The following is a 25,913-nucleotide window of genomic DNA, read 5'->3' on the forward strand; positions in this document are numbered from 1 at the left end:
TCGCTATTGAGAACAGCAGTTGTGTCGTATCCCTAGACTTATTAAAGTTTGGCTGCTGTAGGATCACGAGCCGTAACGTACGATAGGTAACAAAGAGATATGGGGGCCTGTGCCGGGAAATATTGTCCCACTTAACTTAACTATGCTAATCTAACCTTGCCTTCCTAGGTACCAGTGTGTCAAGTGTCTCTGTGTGTTTCTTAAGAACTATTCCATGTGCCAAGCAAGCCTTCCTGTGTGTCAAGTAACAACGTTTCACGATTTTGAGGTAAGTCATCCTATATATTTTGTTTGTGCAGTGAGGCCAAGCGAATTTTCAGTGTGGTGACAATTTTACAGTGAAGTGTAGTGCAGTGCCATTGTGTTAATTATTTTTGTGAATCAAGTGCCAAGTGTTAGTAACGATGGAGGAGAAAGTTGCAGCGTTGGTGGCTCACCCAGACTTTGAAGGGATTCAGAACCTTAAAAAGACTGAGTTAATACAAATGGCAAATCATTTGGATTTGACCGCCAGCAATAGAATGGTTAAAGCCCAAATATTGAAAGTCATTGTGACGCATTTTGTTGAGAATGGGGATTTAGATGAAGAAATTCTAGAGGAGTTAAGAGAGGAGTCGAGTGATCAGATGACGTTAAAGCGTCTTGAGTTAGAAGCTCGCCAATTAGAGCTTGAAGCTCAAAAAGAACAGAAAATATTAGAGGCTGAAGCTCGTCAAAGAGAGATTGAAGCTCAACAGCAACAGCAAATATTAGAGGCTGAAGCTCAGCAAAGGGAGCTGGAGACTAGGCGTTTAGAAATTGCGGCACAAAACCAGAGAGGTTTAATTGAGTTGCAACTTGAAGCCACAAAGAAGCAACAAGCCGAGGAACAAACTAGGCAATTAGAGATTCAACAACAAATGGCTGACACTAACTTCAGGCTTGAATCACAGCGTATGGCAGCTGGGCATGGAAATACTAGTAATGTTTCAACAAATAGTGATAATAATCCCATCAGGATGAATAAGTATATAGAGTTGCCCAAGTTCAATGAGGAAGATCCTGAGGTTTTCTTTGCACATTTTAATAAAATTGCCATCAGTATGAACTGGCCAAGGGATCAGTGGGTAGCCATTATGCAGTCTCAATTCAAGGGGCGTAGTCAGGAGGTTTTCACATCCTTACCTGACGCTCATAGTTTTGATTATGACTTTGTAAAGAAAAGCATCCTCAATGCATACCAGCTAAATCCAGAGGCACACAGGCAAAGGTTCAGAAATCTAAGGAGGACAAGTGATCAGACAATAGCAGATTTTACTCGTCAGAAGACGAAATTTTGTAACAGATGGTTAAAGTCACTTCCAGTCACTGATTTTGATGCTTTAAAGAATCTTCTTATAATGGAAGAAGTATTGTCCTGTCTTCCAGACCAGTTGTCTACTTTTATGGCAGAACAAAAGAATGTAACCGATATTGATGAGCTGTCAAAGCTCGCGGATGAGCATGAGTTGCTGACTAAGGCCCCGTTTACGGCCACTTCCCCTAAGTCTAGTCGTAGAGTAAATTATAATGCTCACCGAACTCCTTATCAGAATCCATCCCGTCCTAGTACTCCAGTTACTCCCATGAGCTCTTCTCTTACAAAACCTAATCCTGCTACTTCATTGTCAGGAATGTCAAATAATAATAAGGTTATTTCTAAACCTACAGTTGGTTCTACCAGTGTGTCCACTGTAAGGTCCTGTTCCCATTGTAAGAGAAAAGGCCATGGAATTCATTCATGTTTTATATTGCACCCTGAGTTACGACCAACTGGTCTCATTTATTGCAGAGGTGTGCAAAATAAACTTACTAATAAACATGTAACTGTAAACCCCAATTGGGTGAAACAGTATTCACCATATATGTCTTCAGGTGAAGTCTTGTGTATTAATGGAAAGTGGAAGCCAGTGGTTATTCTTCGTGATACAGGTGCTTCCCAAACCATAATTTCATCCAGTATTCTTTCTGATGTTAAAAAGAGAGAGACTGGAAAGTTTGTTGTTCTTCAGAGTGTTGCAGGATGTAAAACTGTACCTCTAATAGACATTAATTTCAGATCCACCATTACACCACGTTTATGCACTGTGGGTGTTAGTACACAGTTGCCCATCCCAGGTGTGGATGTTATATTGGGTAATGATGTGGCCATAAATCATGTTGTGGGTGAGAATGATCCCCGTTTGTGTAAACAGCCCGTTGCAGACCATGTTTATTCTGCCTGTGCTGAAGTTAGTTCTATGAATGAACCTGTTGTAGAAGATGGTTTTGTCCATTCTACCTGTGCTGATGTCAGTACTAATATAAATCCAGTTGTCAGTTCTGATGTTGTTACTCAAGCATTTGTTCCAGTAACCAGTACCCCTTCAGTGGAGAAGTGGGATGTGGTTGTTCCAGATTCCTGTGTGGCCGATTTAGTTGTTGAGAGTAAGCCTGATACTATGACTCTGCTTTATTCCAATAAATTGGGAAAGGATGTCCATGTACCATTGTCTTGCCCGCTCACTACGAACGTTGTGCCAGGAGTTGAGAGAAACTTAAAAGCCACAACTCTGTATTCCAGCCAAGTGAATGGTTTAGGACAAGATGTCGGGTTGGCAGAAGTATTCCCGCTCACTCCAAGTTTAGAATCAGTTGTCGAGAGTAAGTCCGTTGTAGAGGCCCCGCCTCACCCTAGTCAAGGTGATATAATAGGGGAGGAGGTCAAACTACCTGTTACTTGCCCGCTCGCTTCAGATTCCCTTCATTTATGTGCTTTGAGTAGAACTGACCCTAAGATTTCAGAGAGAAGCAAGGAGACAGTCTGTACTGTAGATCCAGTTTTGGAGAGTGGGAAAGCAGCCAGAGGATCAGCTTCTGTTGAGTAGATGGAGACCCATTGAGCCTCCCTCTTCAGTTGTCTGTGAGGATGTGACCCAGCTTGGTAGTGATATTGTTGATTGTGAGCAGACAGTACTCCAAGCAGCTCCAGAAGTCATGGGAGGAAATTTTGGTAAAATCATTAAGAGTGGTAAAGTAGCATTTGGATCTAAGTTGCGGAGTTGTGATTCTTATTCTATGTGGAGTAAGTACTTCTCATTGTGTACATTGAGTCAGAGTGTGTGTAGGATGTTGAAATCTACTTTTATTCTGCAGGAGCCATTTTCTTGTGAAGTAATGGACTGTGGGACATCTTTGTCAAGCCTTGTGGTGGAGCAGAGAGAGTTTACTCAAGTAGGTTGTGCATCCAGTTCTGAGGAAGTGGTGAGTTATGCTAGAGCAGTGTCTCTATATTCAGATCCAGTTAATTTTGATGCACGAGTGATAAAAGTGTATGTTCCACTCAAGTGTGGTGTTGATTTTCAGAATCATATTGTGGGTGAAGGATTAAATCATACTGGGGAGCAGATGTTTGAGGCTCCAGGTGTGCAATTCAAGTTGGAGGATAAGGTTATCCTACCTAGAGTTAATCATTGTGAAGGGTTTCAGATTGTCCTTGGGCGTTTTCCAGGTAATCTGCTGTTCATCTTCAAGATGTTAAGACCCTTAAACCTCTTGGTTGATTGGTTGTCATCAGACGTAAATCACTTGGGGATGGTGAAGGTTGTAAAGTTTTCGGCATGTTTTATTTAGTCTCTTGGAAGACTAGACGGTTGATGAACGTGTGTATTGTGTTCAAGTTCACCATCAGGGGGTGTGAACTTGTCTTCGGAGTTATGATTGAGATATGGTGCCTAGGCATATGCCTGTTTTCTTTCACTGATCGTTATGACAGAGTTATGAGGCAATTGATTTCTGTGTTCCTTATGGATCATCTGAGTCAGTTCGATCAGGTAGTCTTTGCACTAATCTTGGGTTGTATTTCTTGGTTGGAAGGTCAAAGGTTTGCTAAGTCGGTGTCTTGTGTTTCGGAAGGTTCTATGAATGGGAAAGTTTTATGCATAATTGTGAGGTTTAATGCTACCTTCTCTAATTTTAGTATCCATTGGGCGAGAGTATGTGTTCCACAGAGGATCAAGAGTGATGAAGCGCAGATGTCTGTGTCAGAGCATACCCAGGAGAAGTCCCAAATCTACTTAACATCCAGTCAGCTTCACTTAAGCAGTTCAGCTCCAGAAAAAGGGAGTAATGGAAAATCGAGGCTGTCTTGGGAAAATTCACCATGTGGAAAAGGAATCACATGGAAAAATGAAACTGATCTTGGAGAAATAGTAGAAACATGTGAAAAGCAAAATTGCCATGATAACTGTGTGAAAGCAGCTACCTTTATTGACAATTCTATTCATGCTACTAATGATAATGTAGATAGGAGTGTAAAATATGATCTAAAACAAAGTGAAATAAATGAGATAGTACCTTGGAGAGATAAATTTGCATACTCCAGTGACACATATGTAGAACATAGTCATAAGACTGAAATTTCTGAGTTTCCTGTAAAACTATATTTGGAGTGTTTTCATTTTTGTCCAGAGATGTGTTCTTATTACTTATACATGTTTGGTGTAATTAATACCATAAATCTCAAGTGTCATACATTTTTACTTCTGAAAAAATGCCATTGATCTTCAATCCATTGCATTTTTTTTTCTTGGAGGTGGAAGTGTTACGTACCCTTATAAGATACGTAAGTGAATATATTAATATGTACATTTATAATTGTATGTAAATTACAAGCATGTATATTGTTATACTTATATGTTCTATGCAAATGCACATTCATGTTAGTGTTGGCGTTAGGCCCAGCGTATCGTGGGAATGATTGTTTATTTCTTTGTGTGATCAGTTTTCCCACGGGAACTAATGATTTATATGTGATCATCAGTGGGTAACAGAGTGAAATAATAATTGAGTGAACTGTATCTGGCAAATTGTCGTGGGATCGTCCGTTGCTGGGGTGTGCATGCCATTATGCTATTCTGTATGCATATTTTAATTACTATGTAAAGAAACACGTACTTTTGTTGTCTATATCAATATGTACTAATTATTCATTAAGTTAGTTTAAGATTACTCTTGTCACAATATAGTGCTCCATTGTTGAAATAATAAATATTGTACTTTGGCAATTTATTCGCGGGGCAAGGCAATGTGTTTTTTGACTCTCATATTGTAGTTCAGTAGCTGGACGGGAGCCAGGGAGATATCATCTGGGAGTTAAGTCATTCTTTTGTTCTAGCCATATACATATATTAATATTGATTTAATGTCTGGAAGATACAGTGATATTTTAATGTGATATATTGTGACCATATAATCATCTGTTTGCTTTTGAGATTTATTTAATATAATAGTATATATCTATACTTAGTGTCTTTATTCTTCAGTCCTATGAAGATTCTATTTTTGTGCTCATTACCTAGTAAGGGGTTATACTGGTGATTCGCTATTGAGAACAGCAGTTGTGTCGTATCCCTAGACTTATTAAAGTTTGGCTGCTGTAGGATCACGAGCCGTAACGTACGATAGGTAACACACTACACGCCCCTTTACGCCCCAACACGCCACTACATGCCACTACACGCCCTTACACGCCCCTACACGTCACTACACGCCCCTACACACCACTACACGCACCTACACTTAACTACACGCCACTACTCGCCCCTACACGCCACTACAGGCTACTACACGCACCTACACGCCCTTACACGCCACTACACACCCCTGCATGCCACTACACGCCCCACACACACCCCTACACGCCACAAGACCACGCCAACGCACGCCAACACACGCCTCTACACGCCCCAACACGCCACTACACACCACAACACGCCACTATACAGCCCTGCACGCCACTACGCGCCACAACACGCCCTTACTCGCCCCTACTCACCCTGACACGCCACAACACCACACCAACGCACGCCAACACACGCCCCTACACGCTACTACATGCCCCTACACGCCACTACACAACCCTGCACGCCACTACACGCCCTTATACGCCAGTACATGCCACTATACGCTCCTATATGCCCCTACACAACCCTGCACGCCACAACACGCCCCACACATGCCCCGGCATGCCACTACACAACCCTGCATGCCACTACATGCCCCTACACACCCCTACACGCCACAACTCAACACCAACGCAAGCCAACACACGCCCTTACATGCCACTACACGCGCAACCCGTTCTCACACAAGACAGTACATATATGACTAGTGCTTAAAGTCAATATGTGGAATGTGATTTAGTACATATGTGATATATTCCCAGTTAACTTTTTTACCAAGGCTCAAACTCTTCCTCACGTACCAATTTACGTCTCACAGTACTCGTCCATCAACGTAGATAGCTGAATAGTCGTGATTGGTTCAATTATAACGAAAATTGTAGTTTTCAGGTCCCACATGGGTTGTGAAATTCACCTACTATTGTCCATGCTCTTATAATATTACAGATCAGCTACATCCTATTGAAGGCTCGTAGTTTTGTTTTGAGAAATATTAGTTGTTCTTAGTAAATTATAATAAGCACAATAAATTATTACATAGAATAAGTGCTTCACCAATCAATATTATATACTATAGTTTGTGCTTTAGAAATCTTTAAAGAATGTTTTGTAGGAACGCTAACAGAAAACGATGTTATGTTGGAATGTATATAGGGTAAACTACTGCAAACAGGATGGTATGGTGTGGATTATTGGAAACTATAGGATTAGGGTCCACTACCACCTGTTAGGTGGGTAAGGGGTCCAATAACACCCGCAGGATGAGTATGGGGGTCACACCCACCCACAGGAATGGTATGGGGATCACTTCCACCCACAGGAAGGGTATGGGATCCAATACCATCCACTGGATGTGTATTGCGTCCACTACCACCGACAGGATGGGTATGGGCTCACAACCACCCACAGGATAGGTATGGGGTCCAATACCACCCACAGGATGAGTATGGGGTCCACTATAACCCACAGGATGGGTATGGGGCTCCAACCACCCACAGAATAAGTATGGGGTACAATAACACCCACTGGATATGTATGGCATCCATTGCCCCCACAGGATGACTATAGGGTACAGTATCGCCCACAGGATTAGTATATAGGGTTCACTGTTATGAACCCTATAACCCTATAACCCTGTGGGCATATTCCACTGCCGCCCACAGGGTCGATATGGGGGGGTCCACTACCGCCCACAGGATCGATAGGGGGTCCACTGCCGCCCACAGGGTCGGTAGGGGGTCCACTGCCGCCCACACGTTCGGTAGGGGTCCACTGCCGCCCACAGGGTCGGTAGGGGGTCCACTGCCGCCCACAGGACCGATAGGGGGTCCACTGCCGCCCACAGGGTCGATAGGGGGTCCCTTACCGCCCACAGGGTCTCTATGAAGTCAACTACCGCCCATAGTGTTTGTATAGTGTCCACTATCGCCCATAGTGTTATTATGGGGTCCACTACCCCTCATAGGGTCGGTATGGGGGTCCATTACTACCCACAGGGTGTGTCTGGGGTCTATTTTGGCAATACTGCTTTTCCAATCTCATTTGTTGTTCAATGTAAAATATTTGTTGCTCGACTTGCAACAATTTATATATATATATATATATAGTATAGTGCCTTTGCAATAATGTACCAATGTGTGTATTTTCATAACTCGTTTTAAATTGTTGAAAAATAAATAACTACATTGTGAATGCAAGTCAATGTTTACATGCTAAATCAGAGTTGCCAGATTCCGCTTAAAATAGCAAATTGTGCTTATTTTCAAAGCTTGAGAATTTAGCTTTAAAGTAGTTAAAAAACTACGAATTTCGCAATTTGCTATGTACTTTAGTGTACTATTTTAAAATAAGATTGGTTTTTAAGCTGCAAGTCATATGAATCTCAAAAAAAGTATATTATTAACAATCTTATCTCCATAGTTCACTAGTTTCTGTAAATCAGATCTGGTAACTGTAGGCCAAGTACTGGAAGACTCAAGACACAATGTGTTGAAGCTATTCTCTTTGAAGAAGTCATCTCGACAGGATCTTCCAGCTCCAGCTATAAAACTTCACCAAACATGGATCTACCTAGTACATCAAATGGTAAGGAATTACTAAACTGTACAAAGTTTTATGCTAGAACATTTGTTACAGAATTGTCCCTGTCAGGGACAATTCAGTCCCTATTCTATGTGTACTCCATCACATAGTGACGGAGTATGTGGGAATAATTTTGTTGACACTGTCCATTTTGTCAATTCTACAACAGCAGATAATATGAATTCCCAGAGATATTTGTAACTTGAGATACTTGGTTTGGTTTGGTTAAGTTAGGTTAGGTTAGCCTAACCCAGTAAATCCTCCCCGGCTAGAATATAAACCCCGGACAAAGTGCTCGTGAAATGCCAGGCATTTGCAAATATGAGGATGTGGTTGATTAGATTATATTCTTTTCTATATCATAGATGTTCAATATATGAAAAATATTTTAGACTTAAAAATGGACCCCTGAGGTACTCAACTTAACACATTTCTTCATATTCATTCCCATTTAGTATGACCTTTTGCTCTCTTTGTTTTAACTATTGTTTTGTGCACTTTACAATTTTTTTCATGAACCTGTAATTTCCTTGCTAGTCTTCCATGTGGTACCTTATTAAAGTCTTTAGCATAATCCATGTATACTACATCCACCGGAAACCCTTTATCTGAGTACCATGTTACCATGTCCCAAAAGTGAGGAGGTTTATTGGCTGGTACATTGTAAGAAAGTATCACAAAGATTACTATGTACATTAAAGTAAAATTTGAGGGTTATCAACATATAAATTGTAGCATAATTTGAGGAATATTTCAAGGTATAATATAGTAAGATATGCATTCAATATAACAATCATGATATAAGGTGATAGCAATGATTACAATGGAAAAGTTGTATGGTTTAGGCACATATATTCTGGCATTGGATTTCATAAGATACAGTGCGAGTTTAATACACTAGTTAGGAAACTATCAAGAAAAAATTTAGGTACTTTTTGGTTTTATTTTTTAAAATGGCAGAAGTTGGACAGTTTTTAAATTTGTTAGCAAGTTAGTTCCATAGACAAGGTCCCTTTATTTGCATAGAGTATTTACACAGAATAACTTTGACTCTGGGGATATCAAAGATATTTATTTCTGGTATTGTGATTCTATTATGGGTTCTATTGCACATGCCCAGCTATGCTTCAAACATTTATTTTGTTGCATTTTCCCAGATAGTGTTATTGTTTAAATATTATTTGCTTTTCAGCTAACATATCTGCGTGGCTGTGGGTATGAATCAATCGTTATCTATTACAAGAAAGGACCAGCACGGGTGACACATGGTATTTTACCAAACAACGTAATACAAGAAGAGGACAAGAAGATCTTCACCACTAACTTCTTTTTGTGTAAGTAGTTCACATAATATATAAATATATCACCACCTATTATTTTCTCTCATATATATATATATATATATACATATGTATATATATATATATATATACATATGTATATATATATATATATATATATATATATATATATATATATATATATATATATATATGTATATATATATATATGTATATATATATATATGTATATATATATATATATATATATATATATATATATATATATATATATATATATATATATATATATATATATATATATATATATATATATATATAATTTCAATTCAATCATCTCTGTCGTTGATGTATATGGCAAAAAGTGTGTGGCCCAATACAGCACTATGTCTTAACGTAATGGGTCCAAGGGCCCATAAGGTCTCGACAGCATTAAGGGCCCTTTAGCAAACCAGTGTGCTGGTGCCCCTATGACACCCATGACGTCTTTGTATCATTTCAAGTTTGTACATGTACTTCTTAAGATATGGGCACCATACAACTGCTGCATATTCTAGCTTTTGTCTAAAAAAATCATGAACAATTTATTTATTATTTATCCATGAATGCCAGAACTAAACCCTGTGGTACTCCACTCGTGACATTTCTCCAGTCCAATACATTGCCTCTGATTACTGCCCTCATTTTTCTATCAGTTTGAAATTTTTTAATCCATGTTAGAAGCTTACCTGTCACCCCTCCAATATGTTCCAGTTTCCAGAACAAACTCTTATGTGGAATTCTATTGAATGCCTCTTTTAGGTCCAGATAGATGCAGTCAACCCAACCATATCTTTCCTGTAAAATTTCTGCGGCTCGATCATAGTAACTGATTAAATTTGTTACACAGGATCTTCCATTTCAAAATTTTTTATTTTTTATTTTTATTTTTTTCCAGCACGCACAAGGAAGCTTGATGCAGATAAACTTACATTAGGATCAGAAGGTGATAGCGATAATGCCCTGGAAAAAAATCCTGACGAGCTACAAGTGCAGCAGGTGCATAAAGTCCAAAAAGTACCGCAGGTGCAAGAAATTCAACAATTACAAAAAGTTCCGCAGGTGGAACATTTACAAAAAGTTCCGCCGGTGCAACAAGGGCTACCATTAGCAATCCTTCAGAAACAGCAAGAAGTACAAGTAGTAAAATTTGAACCACAGGGAACTACACCAGGAAAACAGTGTAGTAACAACGGAATGGGAATTTTAAAATACCTGAGGAAACAGGTAAAAAAGGACAAACAATAGAAATGGTTCCTTACACATTATTTGGTAGTTTATAGGTATTTTACTTATAATACTTTATATTATGTCTACAGTTTATAATTTAGTTTACAGTTAATTTACTTTTCAACTTCCATATCTTACATGAAGGATTTTTACTGTTTTTCATTTTTAAAACCTTATTAGTATCATTTATAGTTTAGTGTCAATTCACTTATAATACAATATATGGAATAATTTACTAAATTCATTTAACTATAATAAATTTAAATAAACATTTTTACCCCAGGATGAGTTTCAGTCACCCTACCCAAAAAATTAATGTTTCTTTATTACTAATCTTGTGAGAGGTAGCTTATTGTGCAGCCCATACTCATTCTGTGAGTGTTAGTTTATTGTGCACCCCATAGTCATCATGTCACCCAAGCCTGCTGCAGCTGCACCTGAGGGGTGGTGTAGGGAACCATTAGTGTACTATTATGATTTGAGAGAGAGAATGCTCTGTGGACAGAGCATCAATATGGCTTAAGGCATTGAGCTTTGCCTCAAGATGAAGCTTGGGCTGATCTCTGATTTGCTTCTTGGGAGTCTTCATTTACGTGCACCCCATACTCAACCACTTTGTAGTAATTAATTGTGCAACCCATACTCATCCTGTTACCAGTAGTTTGTGCAACCCATACTTATCCTGTGATCCCTATCCCTCTACTTCAAGTCCCTCAAGGGGCGCACGAATTCAGTTTGGCATACTGCATCCTGCCTTCCCATCCCTAGCTACTGACCCATCACAATATTTTATTTTATTTTATTTATATATATACAAGTAGGTACATTGGGGTTGTGAGAATACATTGAATAGTACAGTATTTACAATCTTGTAAAGCCACTAGTATGCGCAGCGTTTCAGGCAGGTCCTTAATCTAACAGATAATTTTAAGTAGGTAATTTCTATCAGAATTGATAAATGATAATAAATACATTGTTTACATACATACATTACAAATACATACATATAAGCTCAAAAGCTTCATTGAAGGTTGTAACAGAACCCATGAGCACCACACCAGAAAAAAATACAGTTTTGATATTCCAAGAATACGACTTAATCAAACTAGAAATGCTCTACAAATCAAGGGACCCAGAATGTGGAATGATCTTCCCAACCATGTTAAAGACTGTACCTCTCTCAACCAGTTTAAGATAAAAACTAAACACTACCTAATAAATTCACTAACCTACCTTACCCCTCTATTGTCAACCCATGTCTGTTATTTTTTTTTTTTTTTTTAATCAACACTGTTTGTCAACCTATTGTATTTGTGCTGCTTTTTCAGTCATGTTCCCTCTTTTTTTTATCTTTATTTGTATTTGTTCTCAACACATTTTATTCTTTATGCTCAATTAGTATTAAGTTCTAGATATTAATGTTTTTCCTGCCCGAAACGCGTTGCGTAATAGTGGCTTTAGGCATTGTATGTACTAGCTCTATCTATATATCGATCCATTAATGTAACATTACTTGTATGTATGTACCTTACCTGAATAAACATATTTATTTATTTATTTATTTATTTATACAAGTTTAACTCTGGGGATATCAAAGAGATATTTATTTCTGGTGTGGTGATAATGGGTCCTATTACATCTGTCCAGGAAGAGTTTCAGAGCAGGATTTGCATTTAAGAACAGGGTTTTGTAAATGTAGTTGACACAAGAGAATTTATGGAGTGAGATTATGTTTAGCATGTTTAGGGAGTTAAACAAGGGGGCTGTGTGTTGTCTGAAAGCAGAATTTGATATTATTCTGATAGCAGATTTTTGCTGGGTGATGATGGACTTGAGGTGGTTTGCAGTGGTTGAACCCCATGCACAGATACCATAGTTGAGATAGGGATAGATTAGTGTATAATATAGAGAGATGAGAGCAGGGTTAGGTACATAATATCTGATTTTGGAGAGTATACCAACTGTTTTAGAGACTTTCTTAGTTATGTATTGTATGTGGGTACTGAAGTTGAGTCTCTTGTCTAAGAATAGACCAAGAAACTTTCCATCATTGTTATTGCTAATGTTTACATTGTCATCTGAAGCTGAATTGCATTTGTAGATTTGCTTCCAAATAAGATGTAGTAGGTCTTTTCTATGTTAAGTGTTAGTTTGTTGGTTGACATCCATAAGTGGACTTTTTTTAGTTCATTATTAACAACATTACAGTATTTAGTGTATGTGGGTTGGGGTTGGAGTAGATGAGTGTAGTATCATCAGCAAACAATATAGGTTTCAGAATGTTAAGAACATATACATCCTGCCTTCCCATCCCTAGCTACTGACCCATCACAATATACATCCTGCCTTCCCATCCCTAGCTACTGACCCATCACAATATACATCCTGCCTTCCCATCCCTAGCTACTGACCCATCACAATATACATGTAGTAGAGTGTTTTCTGTAGGCAATTTTCTAATTATACAATCATATGTTGCCCTCAGCTCTCCTATTTCATACATACTTTTTTTCTTTTGCAAGGGAGTAATTACTACATCTACATTACAATCCTCCCATGGTGGTGTAAATTTTCTCTTGGGCACAGCAATACACTCTGAAATAACATCATACTTAATAACATTAGAACATAAGGTATTCATATATGCTCTTTTCTTCATCATACATTGTTCAGTACTTCCCACCTTTTGAACTGAGAGGACCAATTCATTAGCTCCCCCACCTCTCATTAATCTAATGACAGAAGCTACATTTATCTCTGCAATTCTATCCCCAATACTCTGCAGATTCAACTCCATCCTGATTTTCTCAATCATAGCATTTCTTGGGCATCCTAAGATAATTCTCATGGCTTCATTTTGTACCTGTGGGAGGTTGGTGCTGGGGTTACTGTGGGAGGTGTACTGTGTGAGGTTGGTGTTGGGGTTACCTGTAGGAGGTGTACTGTGGGAGGTTGGTGCTGGGGTTACCTGTGGGAGGTGTACTGTGGGAGGTTGGTGTTGTGTACTGTGGGAGGTTGGTGCTGGGGTTACCTGTGGGATGTGTACTGTGGGAGGTTGGTGTTGTGTACTGTGGGAGGTTGGTGCTGGGGTTACCTGTGGGATGTGTACTGTGGGAGGTTGGTGTTGTGTACTGTGGGAGGTTGGTGCTGGGGTTACCTGTGGGAGGTGTACTGTGGGAGGTTGGTGTTGTGTACTGTGGGAGGTTGGTGTTGGGGTTACCTGTGGGAGGTGTACTGTGGGAGGTTGGTGTTGTGTACTGTAGGAGGTTGGTGTTAGGGTATTCACCTAGTATATCTTGTTTCTGGGTGTACTAACTTAGTATATGTTGCGTGTGTGTGTATACTCACCTAGTCTCACCTAGAATATCTTGTGTGTAAGTACTCAACTAGTACTCACCTAGTATACCTTGTATGTGTGTATTCACCTAGTATATCTTGTTTCTGGGTGTACTAACTTAGTATATGTTGCGTGTGTGTGTATACTCACCTAGTCTCACCTAGAATATCTTGTGTGTAAGTACTCAACTAGTACTCACCTAGTATACCTTGTATGTGTGTATTCACCTAGTATATCTTGTTTCTGGGTGTACTAACTTAGTATATGTTGCGTGTGTGTGTATACTCACCTAGTCTCACCTAGAATATCTTGTGTGTAAGTACTCAACTAGTACTCACCTAGTATACCTTGTATGTGTGTATTCACCTAGTATATCTTGTTTCTGGGTGTACTAACTTAGTATATGTTGCGTGTGTGTGTATACTCACCTAGTCTCACCTAGAATATCTTGTGTGTAAGTACTCAACTAGTACTCACCTAGTATACCTTGTATGTGTGTATTCACCTAGTATATCTTGTTTCTGGGTGTACTAACTTAGTATATGTTGCGTGTGTGTGTATACTCACCTAGTCTCACCTAGAATATCTTGTGTGTAAGTACTCAACTAGTACTCACCTAGTATACCTTGTATGTGTGTATTCACCTAGTATATCTTGTTTCTGGGTGTACTAACTTAGTATATGTTGCGTGTGTGTGTATACTCACCTAGTCTCACCTAGAATATCTTGTGTGTAAGTACTCAACTAGTACTCACCTAGTATACCTTGTATGTGTGTATTCACCTAGTATATCTTGTTTCTGGGTGTACTAACTTAGTATATGTTGCGTGTGTGTGTATACTCACCTAGTCTCACCTAGAATATCTTGTGTGTAAGTACTCAACTAGTACTCACCTAGTATACCTTGTATGTGTGTATTCACCTAGTATATCTTGTTTCTGGGTGTACTAACTTAGTATATGTTGCGTGTGTGTGTATACTCACCTAGTCTCACCTAGAATATCTTGTGTGTAAGTACTCAACTAGTACTCACCTAGTATACCTTGTATGTGTGTATTCACCTAGTATATCTTGTTTCTGGGTGTACTAACTTAGTATATGTTGCGTGTGTGTGTATACTCACCTAGTCTCACCTAGAATATCTTGTGTGTAAGTACTCAACTAGTACTCACCTAGTATACCTTGTATGTGTGTATTCACCTAGTATATCTTGTTTCTGGGTGTACTAACTTAGTATATGTTGCGTGTGTGTGTATACTCACCTAGTCTCACCTAGAATATCTTGTGTGTAAGTACTCAACTAGTACTCACCTAGTATACCTTGTATGTGTGTATTCACCTAGTATATCTTGTTTCTGGGTGTACTAACTTAGTATATGTTGCGTGTGTGTGTATACTCACCTAGTCTCACCTAGAATATCTTGTGTGTAAGTACTCAACTAGTACTCACCTAGTATACCTTGTATGTGTGTATTCACCTAGTATATCTTGTTTCTGGGTGTACTAACTTAGTATATGTTGCGTGTGTGTGTATACTCACCTAGTCTCACCTAGAATATCTTGTGTGTAAGTACTCAACTAGTACTCACCTAGTATACCTTGTATGTGTGTATTCACCTAGTATATCTTGTTTCTGGGTGTACTAACTTAGTATATGTTGCGTGTGTGTGTATACTCACCTAGTCTCACCTAGAATATCTTGTGTGTAAGTACTCAACTAGTACTCACCTAGTATACCTTGTATGTGTGTATTCACCTAGTATATCTTGTTTCTGGGTGTACTAACTTGTTGGAGGGAGGGAAATGTAGTTGGTGGACCTGTGGTCAGGGTGGCTCCAGAGGTAGGGTGTCAAATTTCAGTGTTTATGGCAGGGTAAGGGAATGGTCGTCGTTGGTCTTGTGATTCAATATTTTCTTGTTGTCGCTAAGTTACACTTTTTCAGGTCTATATAGTACAATGGCCAGTCCTCATGTACCTAGTAATTATGTACCTTAAATTATGTACGTAAATTATGTAATTATGTTCATGTACCTAGTAGCTAGTAGTTATAGTGTCAGTTGGGGGTTAATGGGCCAGGCCGAGTGTGCCTGTGCCCCACAAATATCACCCTTATTGCTGACTAGTTGGTATAACGGCTTTTCCCAAACCTCTCTCTCGCCAGAATTATACTGACATGTGAATATCTTTGGCAGTTGATGAATCCTAAATATAAATAATAAATAAATAAATGTTTATTTAGGTAAGGTACATCCATACAAGAAATTTTTACAAAGATTGGTGGACTTATAGATAGATTCATACATTGCATAACTGCATGGCATAACTGGCAATCCCCTCACAGTGTTCAAGTGAGAACTGGATAAGCACCTCCAAAGGATACCCAAGTATGCCAAGTATGCTGCCCTGAGGAACACCAATGTTGATGGGTAGGGTGGGAGAAATTGAATTATTCACAGAAACATACTGGAGCCTGTCAGTGAGGTACGTAGGATTTGAGGTATTGCAGGGGATACAAGACACTGATCACTGGTCTCCCATTTGGTCCTCATTGCTTTATCTTACTATTATTGAATGTCAATAACCGTATTATGCAATTTCAATTTCTTCTATTGCTTTCTTTATTATGCACCCCATACCCATCCCGTGGGCCGTGTTGTAAAGGATTACAGAGGCACATAATCGGTTCAGGACCGGAACCCTCTAGTTCGTTTAGCTAAGCAAATAACAATGTTTGACGCTAGTTACAAAATTATTAATGTTGTATACACATGTACACACACACTCATACATATATATATATATATATATATATATATATATATATATATATATATATATATATATATATATATACATATATATATATATATACATATATATATATATATATATATATATATATATATATATATATATATATATATATATATATATATATATATAATTATACCAGTATAATCTAATAATATATGTTAGCTTGATAAAACTGACTGTTCATTGTTGAGAAATGTGTTAACAAACAATATATCTGACTTATCAAGACTGTAGCTTGCTTAGCAAGGAACTTTTTTTAAATTTGGGTTCAGTTTAACTACCGCTCAAGGGATGAGTAATTGGGGTATAATAAAGGAACTAAGCTGATAAAATGAAAGATGGGAAAACAACATTAGAAAGATAAACTCGAGAGACGTTTTCATGTTAACCCGAAAATTATTTGAGGAGCAAGACAGACTGCGGGTCAAGCAATTGGTCTTTATGCTATCGTGATGGGGGATCAGCCATTACACGTGTTAATGACTCTTGTATAGTTGTGTAGTTAAGGACATCAGGGTAAAGGGGTAATGGGCATTGTGGTTGATTGTTCTACCTGGGAATCCTCCACTGTTTTATATCTTATGTATGTATGTATGTATGTACTAACCTAGTTGTGGTTGCAAGGGTTGAACTTTGGCTCTTTGGTCCCGCCACTTGAATACATACACTTTCCATACACTTGAAACTGTGTATGGAATCAGCCTCCACCACATTACTGCCTAAAGCATTCCATTTATTAACTACTCTGACACTGAAAAGTTCTTTCTATAATCTCTCTGTGGCTCATTTGGGTACTCAGCTTCCACCTGTGTCCCCTTGTGCGTGTACCACATGTGTTAAATAAATGTATGTATGTATGTATGTATGTACGTATGTATGTATGTACGTATGTATGTATGTATGTATGTATGTATGTATGTATGTATGTATGTATGTATGTATGTATGTATGTAAGGAGAGAGAGAGAGGGAGAGAGAGAGAGAGAGAGAGAGAGAGAGAGAGAGAGAGAGAGAGAGAGAAAGAGAGAGAGAGAGAGAGAGAGAGAGAGAGAGAGAGAGAGAGAGAGAGAGAGAGAAAGAGAGAGAGAGAGAGAGAGAGAGAGAGAGAGAGAGAGAGAGAGAGAGAGAGAGAGAGAGAGAGAGAGAGAGAGAGAGAGAGAGAGAGATGAAGATCGAGACAGAGAAATAGATATAGACAGAGTCAGGGAGAGAATGTTAGACACAGAGACGTATAGATAAGGATATGCAAAGTCAGTGAGAGAATGACAGAGATAGAGCGAGGAAAGAGACAGAGAGATAGGCTGACACAGAGAATGTCAGAAACGAGGAGAGGCAGAGACAGAGGGACAGGGACAGACGGACAGGGCCAGAGGAGGGACGGGGGAACAGAGGGGGAGCAGTGGGACAGGGAGGGAGACAGGGACAGAGAGGGGGACATGGACAGAGACAGAGACAGAGGGACAGGGTCAGAGAGGGGGACCGGGGGACAGAGGGAGGAGAGGGGGGCAGGAGACCAAGAGAGAGGGGACAGAGGAGAGACAGGGACAAGGGGACAGAGATGGATAGGGGGACTGGAGGAAAGGGAGGGGGACAGATGATGGACAGCGGACAGAAAGAGTGGGCTGGGGGACAGAGAGATGGACAGGGGGACATAGAGGAACAGGGGGACAGAGAGTGACAGGGGGACAGAGAGAGGAACAGGAGGACAGAGAAGAACAGGGGGACAGAGAGAGACAGGGGGGACAGAGACAGGGACAATGGGATAGAGAGGGACAGGGGGACAGAGAGATGGAAAGGGGGGACAGGGGGACAGAGAGGGGGAAAGGGATCTGGGACAGAGGACAGAAAATGTGGGCAAGGGGACAAAGTGAGGGACAGGGGACAAAGATGGACAGGGGGACAAAGATGGACAAGGGGGACAGGAGGAAAGGGGGGAGATGTATGAGGGGAAATGTTTGCGGAAGATGGAGAAGGGGTATTTAGAACGGTAAGTTAGAGAGGGGGCAACTAAGGCCCATCATTGAAAAACAAATGAGCATCATTGCAATAGCAGGAGCCACGCACATCTTTAGCCTGCGTTGTTGAGACATTGTCAATTAAGCGGTGTCCAATAGCAGTATCTTCGGTATTTAAGCGTTACCTTAAAAATACTGGAAATATTGAAAGCTATTAATCCAGATATTAATCCCCTTGTGCAACGCACACAAGAGGCAACAGCTTCTAGCTCTACAAGCCGCAATATAAAATAGAGAATAGGCGATTGTTTTCACTCACAGTGTAATAAACCCACGGACCCACCCACCCGCTGAAGCCGTAAATGCCAAGACATTACTTCCGTTTAAAATTAAGCCGGAATAATCCTCAGGTATGTGGAGGATGTGGGAGGCCTTTGATCAACCACCGACTTCCTGCCCCGTCGACGGGGCCATCAGCCCTCAGTGTGCCCTCAGCCAAAATAATGTGAAACATGTATGTGGGTGTATTAAATATTTTAATTTATTATTTCCAAGATTTAGCTGTTAGCTCTTGGACCCCGCCTTTCTAAGCGTCGGTTGTCTAATGTACCGACTCTCGGCCTCTTTTCCTCCATCATATCTAAACAACATATATTTTTATCTAACACACTCACACATCCCCAAGATGCAGCCTTTAGCAGCTTCCTGACTTTCAGGTTCCTATTTACTGCAAGGTGAATAGAGGCATTAGTGTGTGTATGTTTGTGTCTGTGTGTGTGTGTGTGTGTGTACGTGTGTGTGTGTGTGTGTATACTCGCCTAGTTGTGGTTGCGGGGGGTTGAGCTCTGGCTCTTTGGTCCCACCTCTCAACTGGCAATCAACTGATGTACAGATTCCTGAGCCTACTGGGCTCTATCATATCTGCATTTGAAACTGTGTATGGAGTCAGCCTCCACCACATCACTGCCTAATGCATTCCATCTATTAACTACTCTGACACTGAAAAAGTTCTTTCTAACATCCTAGTGGTTCATTTGGGTACTAAGTTTCCACCTGTGTCCCCTTGTTCGCCTACCACCCGTGTTAAACAGTTTATCTTTATGTACCCTATCAATTGCATTTCTCGCAGCCTGTCCTCGTAACTCATGCCTCTTAGTCCTGGGACTAGCCTATTGGCATACCACTAAACTTTTTCAAGCTTCGTCTTGTGCTTTTTTTTTTTTTTTTTTTTTTTTTTTTGAGATATATACAAGAGTTGTTATATTCTTGTACAGCCTAGTACTAAGTATATGGTGTTTGGCTAGATAAGAGTAAAACTGCTTGTAGATTAGTTTTTCAAAAAATGTTGACAAGTTAGGCAGGATTGATATAGGTCTGTAATTGTTAACATCTGTGAGATCACCACATTTGTGTACAGGGGTAACTCGCTTTTTTTAGGATAACTGGAAAGGTTTGGAGTTCAAGTGACCTGTTGAAGAGCATGAGAATTCTTTGGAGACAATTCCTAACCTATACTTCTTCTCAAGGTCATGTTTTTTATTAATGGGTTTAAGTATTCCCTTTGTAAGCAAGGGATTGTTAAGCCTTTTGGTTATGCTTACAAAAAAGTCACAGGACAGACATTATCAGCAGCAGTTATAAAATTGTCAATAGCAGTTTCATTGTGCAGCCTAAAACTTAACTCCCTTGACTCTAGAGGTATATATATTAGGTTTAGGTTAGGTTTTTTTAATTAAACCAGCCAGGATGAGTGAAGCCATGAAGGGCGTTTTTATTAATTAAAACACCCAAATGTTGGGTGCTTCAGGTGTTGTTCCTCTTGGATGATCTTGTACCTCTCTGTCTCACACCTGTAAGAATGAGTGATATGGTTAAGGGGGAAACAAAGTGCAGGCAAGGCAATGGAGGCCAGTAGTAATCTTAGGGCTAGGATAATTAGAAATTAGAGAAATTAAGTAAGAGAAATTAGCAAGAGAAATCAGGTAAAATTTATTATACTTAACTTTTGTATCATCAGTTTAGTAGTAATTCTTCATCTTCATCATCATCATCTTCACTGTCACAAAGCTCCAGGTAGGGCTCGGAAACATCAACATCCTCTTCCTGGTATCCAAATAAACGCTTTGCATCACTCAGCTTGTCAGAACACAACTTTTGCCCTTGCTTCAAAAGAGCCAAGATTCCACTCTTATTTTTGGTTGATAGGTGCTTCTCTTCAATAGTGTACTTGTTAGGATCCTGTAATATATAGACTATTTAATGGGGTTTAAGACATTTACAAATTTCCCTGAAAATACTAAAGAAATTAGAATAAATAAATAAAGTTTTCGGTAAAAGTTCAAATATATGTAAAACACACCAGTACAGTATATGAAAACCATGGAATTGTCTACCTGTCAAAGTTGTAAATAGCAAGACTTTACTCAAGTATAAAATTCTGCTGGATAAATGTTTATGAAGAACTGAATTGCAACACACATTTAGGCTGTTAGCTTACCTTGCTTAGATATGAAGGAAAAATTCCACATAACAACTCTTCAGTATGTTCGGTTAAAATCTCTCTCTTATTCTTGTAATATGCGAGATAATGCAGCATTTCTTGAACAGTGTGTTGTTGCTCTTCTCTGGATCTCTTCTGAAGCTCCACATCTTCTACTGCCTTCTTTTTTTGAGCAAGGGACACTAATAAAAGAGGAAAATTATATTTACTGCAAGTAAACTACAACTCAATTTAATGTAATTACAGTTTAGGTACTTGCATTATACATACTATACATAGTTTATTGTGCAGTATCAACCTGATAAAAACCTACGGATTATGATACTGCACCTATTTTACAAACAGTAGTGATGATATTTTACTTCAAAAATAAGTAAAGCTTATCCATTATGCATGCTAAATGTTAGTTATCTTGATAAGGCCGAATTGTAACCCCTGATAAAATGAGATGTAGTTACATACCATTTTGGCTATGATGAGGCAATAAATTGTGCCATGGCAGGATACCTTCTATTGCATCCTTTTCACTGAGAATTTCAGAGTTTTCACTATTGTAGATTTTTATGAAGCCTTGAAGCTTTTTCCTATCACACTCATTTCTGTGCCGGAGTGAAGAGCGCATTTTACTGGATGCTGCAAATAAAGTTTTTTGGCTGAAAGTTTTAAAGTAAAGTTAAAGTTTTAAAGATCGCCATTCTTGAATCAATGACTTTTGAACATCAAGTTTGTCGATCTCATTTGAAACTGTTATTTCCGTCTCTCTGGCCTATTTGAAAATATAATAAATTTAATGAACAAATCACATTAACCATGATGAGTGGTTCGAACCTATGGGCTTGGCATTCCCAGATGCTTGCTGTAGTTGAATGCGCCACAACATGGTCAAAAGAATTGCAACCTAGGGTACTAATGAACCCACAATTCAATTTTTGTTAATTATGCACCCCCATACCCATTCCATGGGCGGTTGTGCATGCAGTTTCCCATGTACTTGGTCTGTGTCCTCCAGTAGTTTTACCTCTGATGGCCCTTTCAATACACATAGAATTCATATTATTGTGATATATCAATACATGGAGAAAGACATTGAAATGGGGGCATCAAAGGCAGAACTACTGAATGACAGAGACCGAGTTCATGGGGGAATTGTGTGAAACCTGGTTTGGCTTCAGTGGAAGCCTTGGGATCCTTGTGGGTGCAGTAGTACTCCAAGTTGCAATTCATCTGACCATGTCGTGGCGTAGTGAACTAGAGCATGCATCTGAGAGCACTCAGTGCATGGGGTTCAAACCCTCATCACAGTTCCCGTGATATATCACGATACTGTGATTTCTCTGTGAACACATTTGATATATCTCGGAATCATACATTTAGGTTAATTAAATACTATATACTTTATACAAATTAACCTTATTGATATATTGAAAAAGTTCAAGCAGTTAATTCAAGGAAATGGTCGCTAATTTATAATGGAAAATATATGTAGTACATGATCTGAACACATAACTAACCTATAAATGCATTATAATACCTTTCACATATAAATGCATTATAATAAGTTTCAAAATAAATACAAATAAATAAAATAAATATATATTATTTTTAGTACCTTTCTGAGTCGAGTAACTAATGCACGAGCCAGTCCATCAATTTTTCGATGGTTCCAAAAGACTGCACCCTCTGTGAGTTCTTCTGTTCTTTCTGAGAAAAATATTTATAGCAATGAACATCTTGAAGAGCATAGATTAATAACAGTTTCATAACATACCTTTACTCACCACGACCAACTCAAGTTTGACCAATATGTTTTCATTCTTTTATTGATTATTTGAGGGAGTTGATACTTATTGAATACTGAATACAAATCGCATTATACTGATTACAGGGCAGGTAAAATAATAAAAAACTTGATCAGATGAACCATATAAACAAATACCAGCTTTCAGCATGTTTTTAGTTGTAGAGTTGTATCGTGAGAGGTATGCAAACACTTGCTCTGCCTCTTCCCCTAAAGTCATGCCACTTCCTTCTTGCCACCGCCCTCCATACAATACCTTTAACATAAAAGTATACAGTAAAAAAAAATTCAAATTATTGTACAAAAATTAAAAGCCTCCTACTATATTAAATGATACGTATATCATTAATCTTAAACAATCAGAAATCTTAAATTTTTTTACACAAACTGTACTTATTATATTTAATGTAATGTATACATTACATTAAATTTAATTAGTATACATAAATGTAATGTTATATTTTTATTTACCTGACAATACCAAGCATGTCCTTTTGCATGTAGGACTCCTAAAAATGGCTTTGCTTGACCAATGTGAAAATGTGATTGTTTCTGAGCCACAGTTAAGGCCCATGGCCAATATTTGCAAATTATGTCTTGACAAATAAACTTTACGTATTTGAAATACATAATTTGCAAATAGTGGGCATAACTGTACAGCTCTCCTTGATACATATTCAAGGTGTGGAGGATAATACCATGTCGACAGGAGGCCATGCTGATTCCTGTTTCATCCAAACTTTGGAATGAAAGAGGCTTATTTTGAGCAGCTTTCCATGTAGACACTCCACACGTGTGCTTACTCTATTAAACAAAAATATTTATAGTAACTAAATACCCAGTTGGTGAGCATGATTATAATTATGTAGGACGGGTAGAAGGTAGAGATTATTTTGCGCGATAGGCATTGTTGTTGCACATAAGAATTTCTATGGGTTATATTTCCTTATTCAATATATATAAACTATAATGAAAAAATACAAAAATGGCCACCATATGTTATAGTCGCCAAACAGTTATTAGGTAAAATTGAAGGTTTCTCAATATATAATAAAACTCACCTTAGTTTTCAAGCTCTGAATAGTGCCAACATGAGCTTGAACATCTTCATCTTTGCTGAAGATACTATCAGAATAATAGGGGTTTCTGATACCTCTGCAATGATAATTCAGAAATAATTATTTATTGTCTGTAACCACTATAATATTAAACAATGGGTAATGGGGTATCAAAAAATGTTTTATATGAAGAATTCTGATGCACTGCTAAATTTTACATAAAACAAAAATTTACATGGTGTTAGATAAATAAAATGATGATATGGATGCAATTGAAAGGCAAACTATAAAGACATACTCAGTTAAAAAATATGTCATATGACAATGTATATTTATATGTGCATACTTTATTTATAAGAACATTAATTTGAAGACAATATAATTCATTATAATATAGTGTGTGTAGAGAACAAAAGAATACTATACATTAAGTATCTGTAAAGCACATTTTATTACCTCCCAACTTTGTTGTAACGATACAGCTTCTTGTTGCCATCAATATGTACTGCTAAAGGGGTTTTATCACAAGCAGGACACTCATTGTCAGCTTCTCCTCTAATTTTTCTCAGCTCATATTGCTGGAATCGCCATTCGAAGAACACTCTCTTCGAAGTTATATAATTAATGGGTCCAATCTAGGAATAGAATTTTTTAGATGGTGACATTTAAAATGCATATTATGACATAAGATAAATAAACAAAAAAAACATTCCATTTTGTGTTTGAACAAAATTAAAAACTAATTATTAATAAATGAATATACATTACTACAAAATTTTGATAATTTTTGTATTGAAATATAAAACTGAAAATATTAAGAATAACGGTATCAAAACATACACGCCCACGAGAAGCACCAAAGGATTCCAGTGCAGTGACTAATGCCCGAAATGATGTTCCGGGACAATTTCTTTTGATATGGTGCCATGATTCAAGCAGACTGGTGCTGTAGAATGTGCTGCTCTTTCCTAATGATGAATAGAAACCAGACTTGTGCATGGTCTTGCCTAGTTGTTGATGCTCATATCCACAGTGGCATGTATAGATTGGAGTATAGAGGTCATACCTTCCTGTAGTTTAAAATACAGTGCATTGAGTGGTGTGGCGACTTGCTAAAATAGTGATGTAAAAATTAACATTTATAGCAACAAAAATTTCAAAATGTATTGTGATTCAGGAATATCCGGTAATGGAAATAAAAGGGTAAATTTTAAAGTTTATTTACCCATTATAGTGATGAAGATGCAGAGATTGCTGGAGCTTGAAATTTTAAACTTGCAATCTGTGCAGTTGGGGCAAGAATTTGGTGGTTGGGCTGGTACAACAGGTTCTGGTAACAAAGAAAAGGAAGACAGTTTGACAAAATGAGTTTTATGGAAAAGAATTTCAGACTGAATATTTCATTGTTTCTTGATTGTACAAAATATTGACATTATTCTCCAGATAATGACCGAGAAATTCACAGAAAAGAAACAATCAGACGATTAAATCAATCTATAAAACCAAGTGTCAGGTTTAAACTTTAAGACTTCTCCAAATGTTGTAATGACTGAAATGAAACATTTATTCATTTTATTTTGTTATACCAAGATAATCGTAGCTCTAGACTGGGATTGGGAAGTAGAAGTAATCTCGGAACAAAGTACGGATTTTATACAGGTATCGTATACTTACTCCAGTGAAAGATATTTCCTTCAGGGCACACAGTTTGTGTCGGGTCTAATGGCTCATAAAAGCCATTTTTCCAATATAATCTGTGGTGGAAAGGCATGAGAAAATGTTGCATTTGGTCACAAATGTGACACAAAAATGCAAAACAGTCTTCACATTTGATGCTTG

The 25,913-nt window shown here is 38.3% G+C and overlaps 2 protein-coding genes across 2 annotated transcripts in view; one reads left to right on the forward strand and one right to left on the reverse strand.

The window, feature by feature from the left end:
* LOC123748276 (ionotropic receptor 21a-like) overlaps positions 1-25,913 on the reverse strand; it is a 460,516-nt gene that overhangs the window by 159,874 nt on the left and 274,729 nt on the right. The window lies entirely within an intron of this gene.
* On the forward strand, positions 7,886-12,165 carry LOC138373088 (uncharacterized). The gene is made up of 3 exons (XM_069339113.1): positions 7,886-8,045; positions 9,235-9,376; positions 10,281-12,165. The coding sequence occupies exons 1-3, from the start codon at positions 8,043-8,045 to the stop codon at positions 10,628-10,630; spliced, it is 495 nt and encodes a 164-aa protein (XP_069195214.1). The 5' UTR covers positions 7,886-8,042; the 3' UTR covers positions 10,631-12,165.

Source organism: Procambarus clarkii, chromosome 41 (assembly GCF_040958095.1).
Source record: "Procambarus clarkii isolate CNS0578487 chromosome 41, FALCON_Pclarkii_2.0, whole genome shotgun sequence".
Lineage (NCBI taxonomy): Eukaryota > Metazoa > Arthropoda > Malacostraca > Decapoda > Cambaridae > Procambarus > Procambarus clarkii.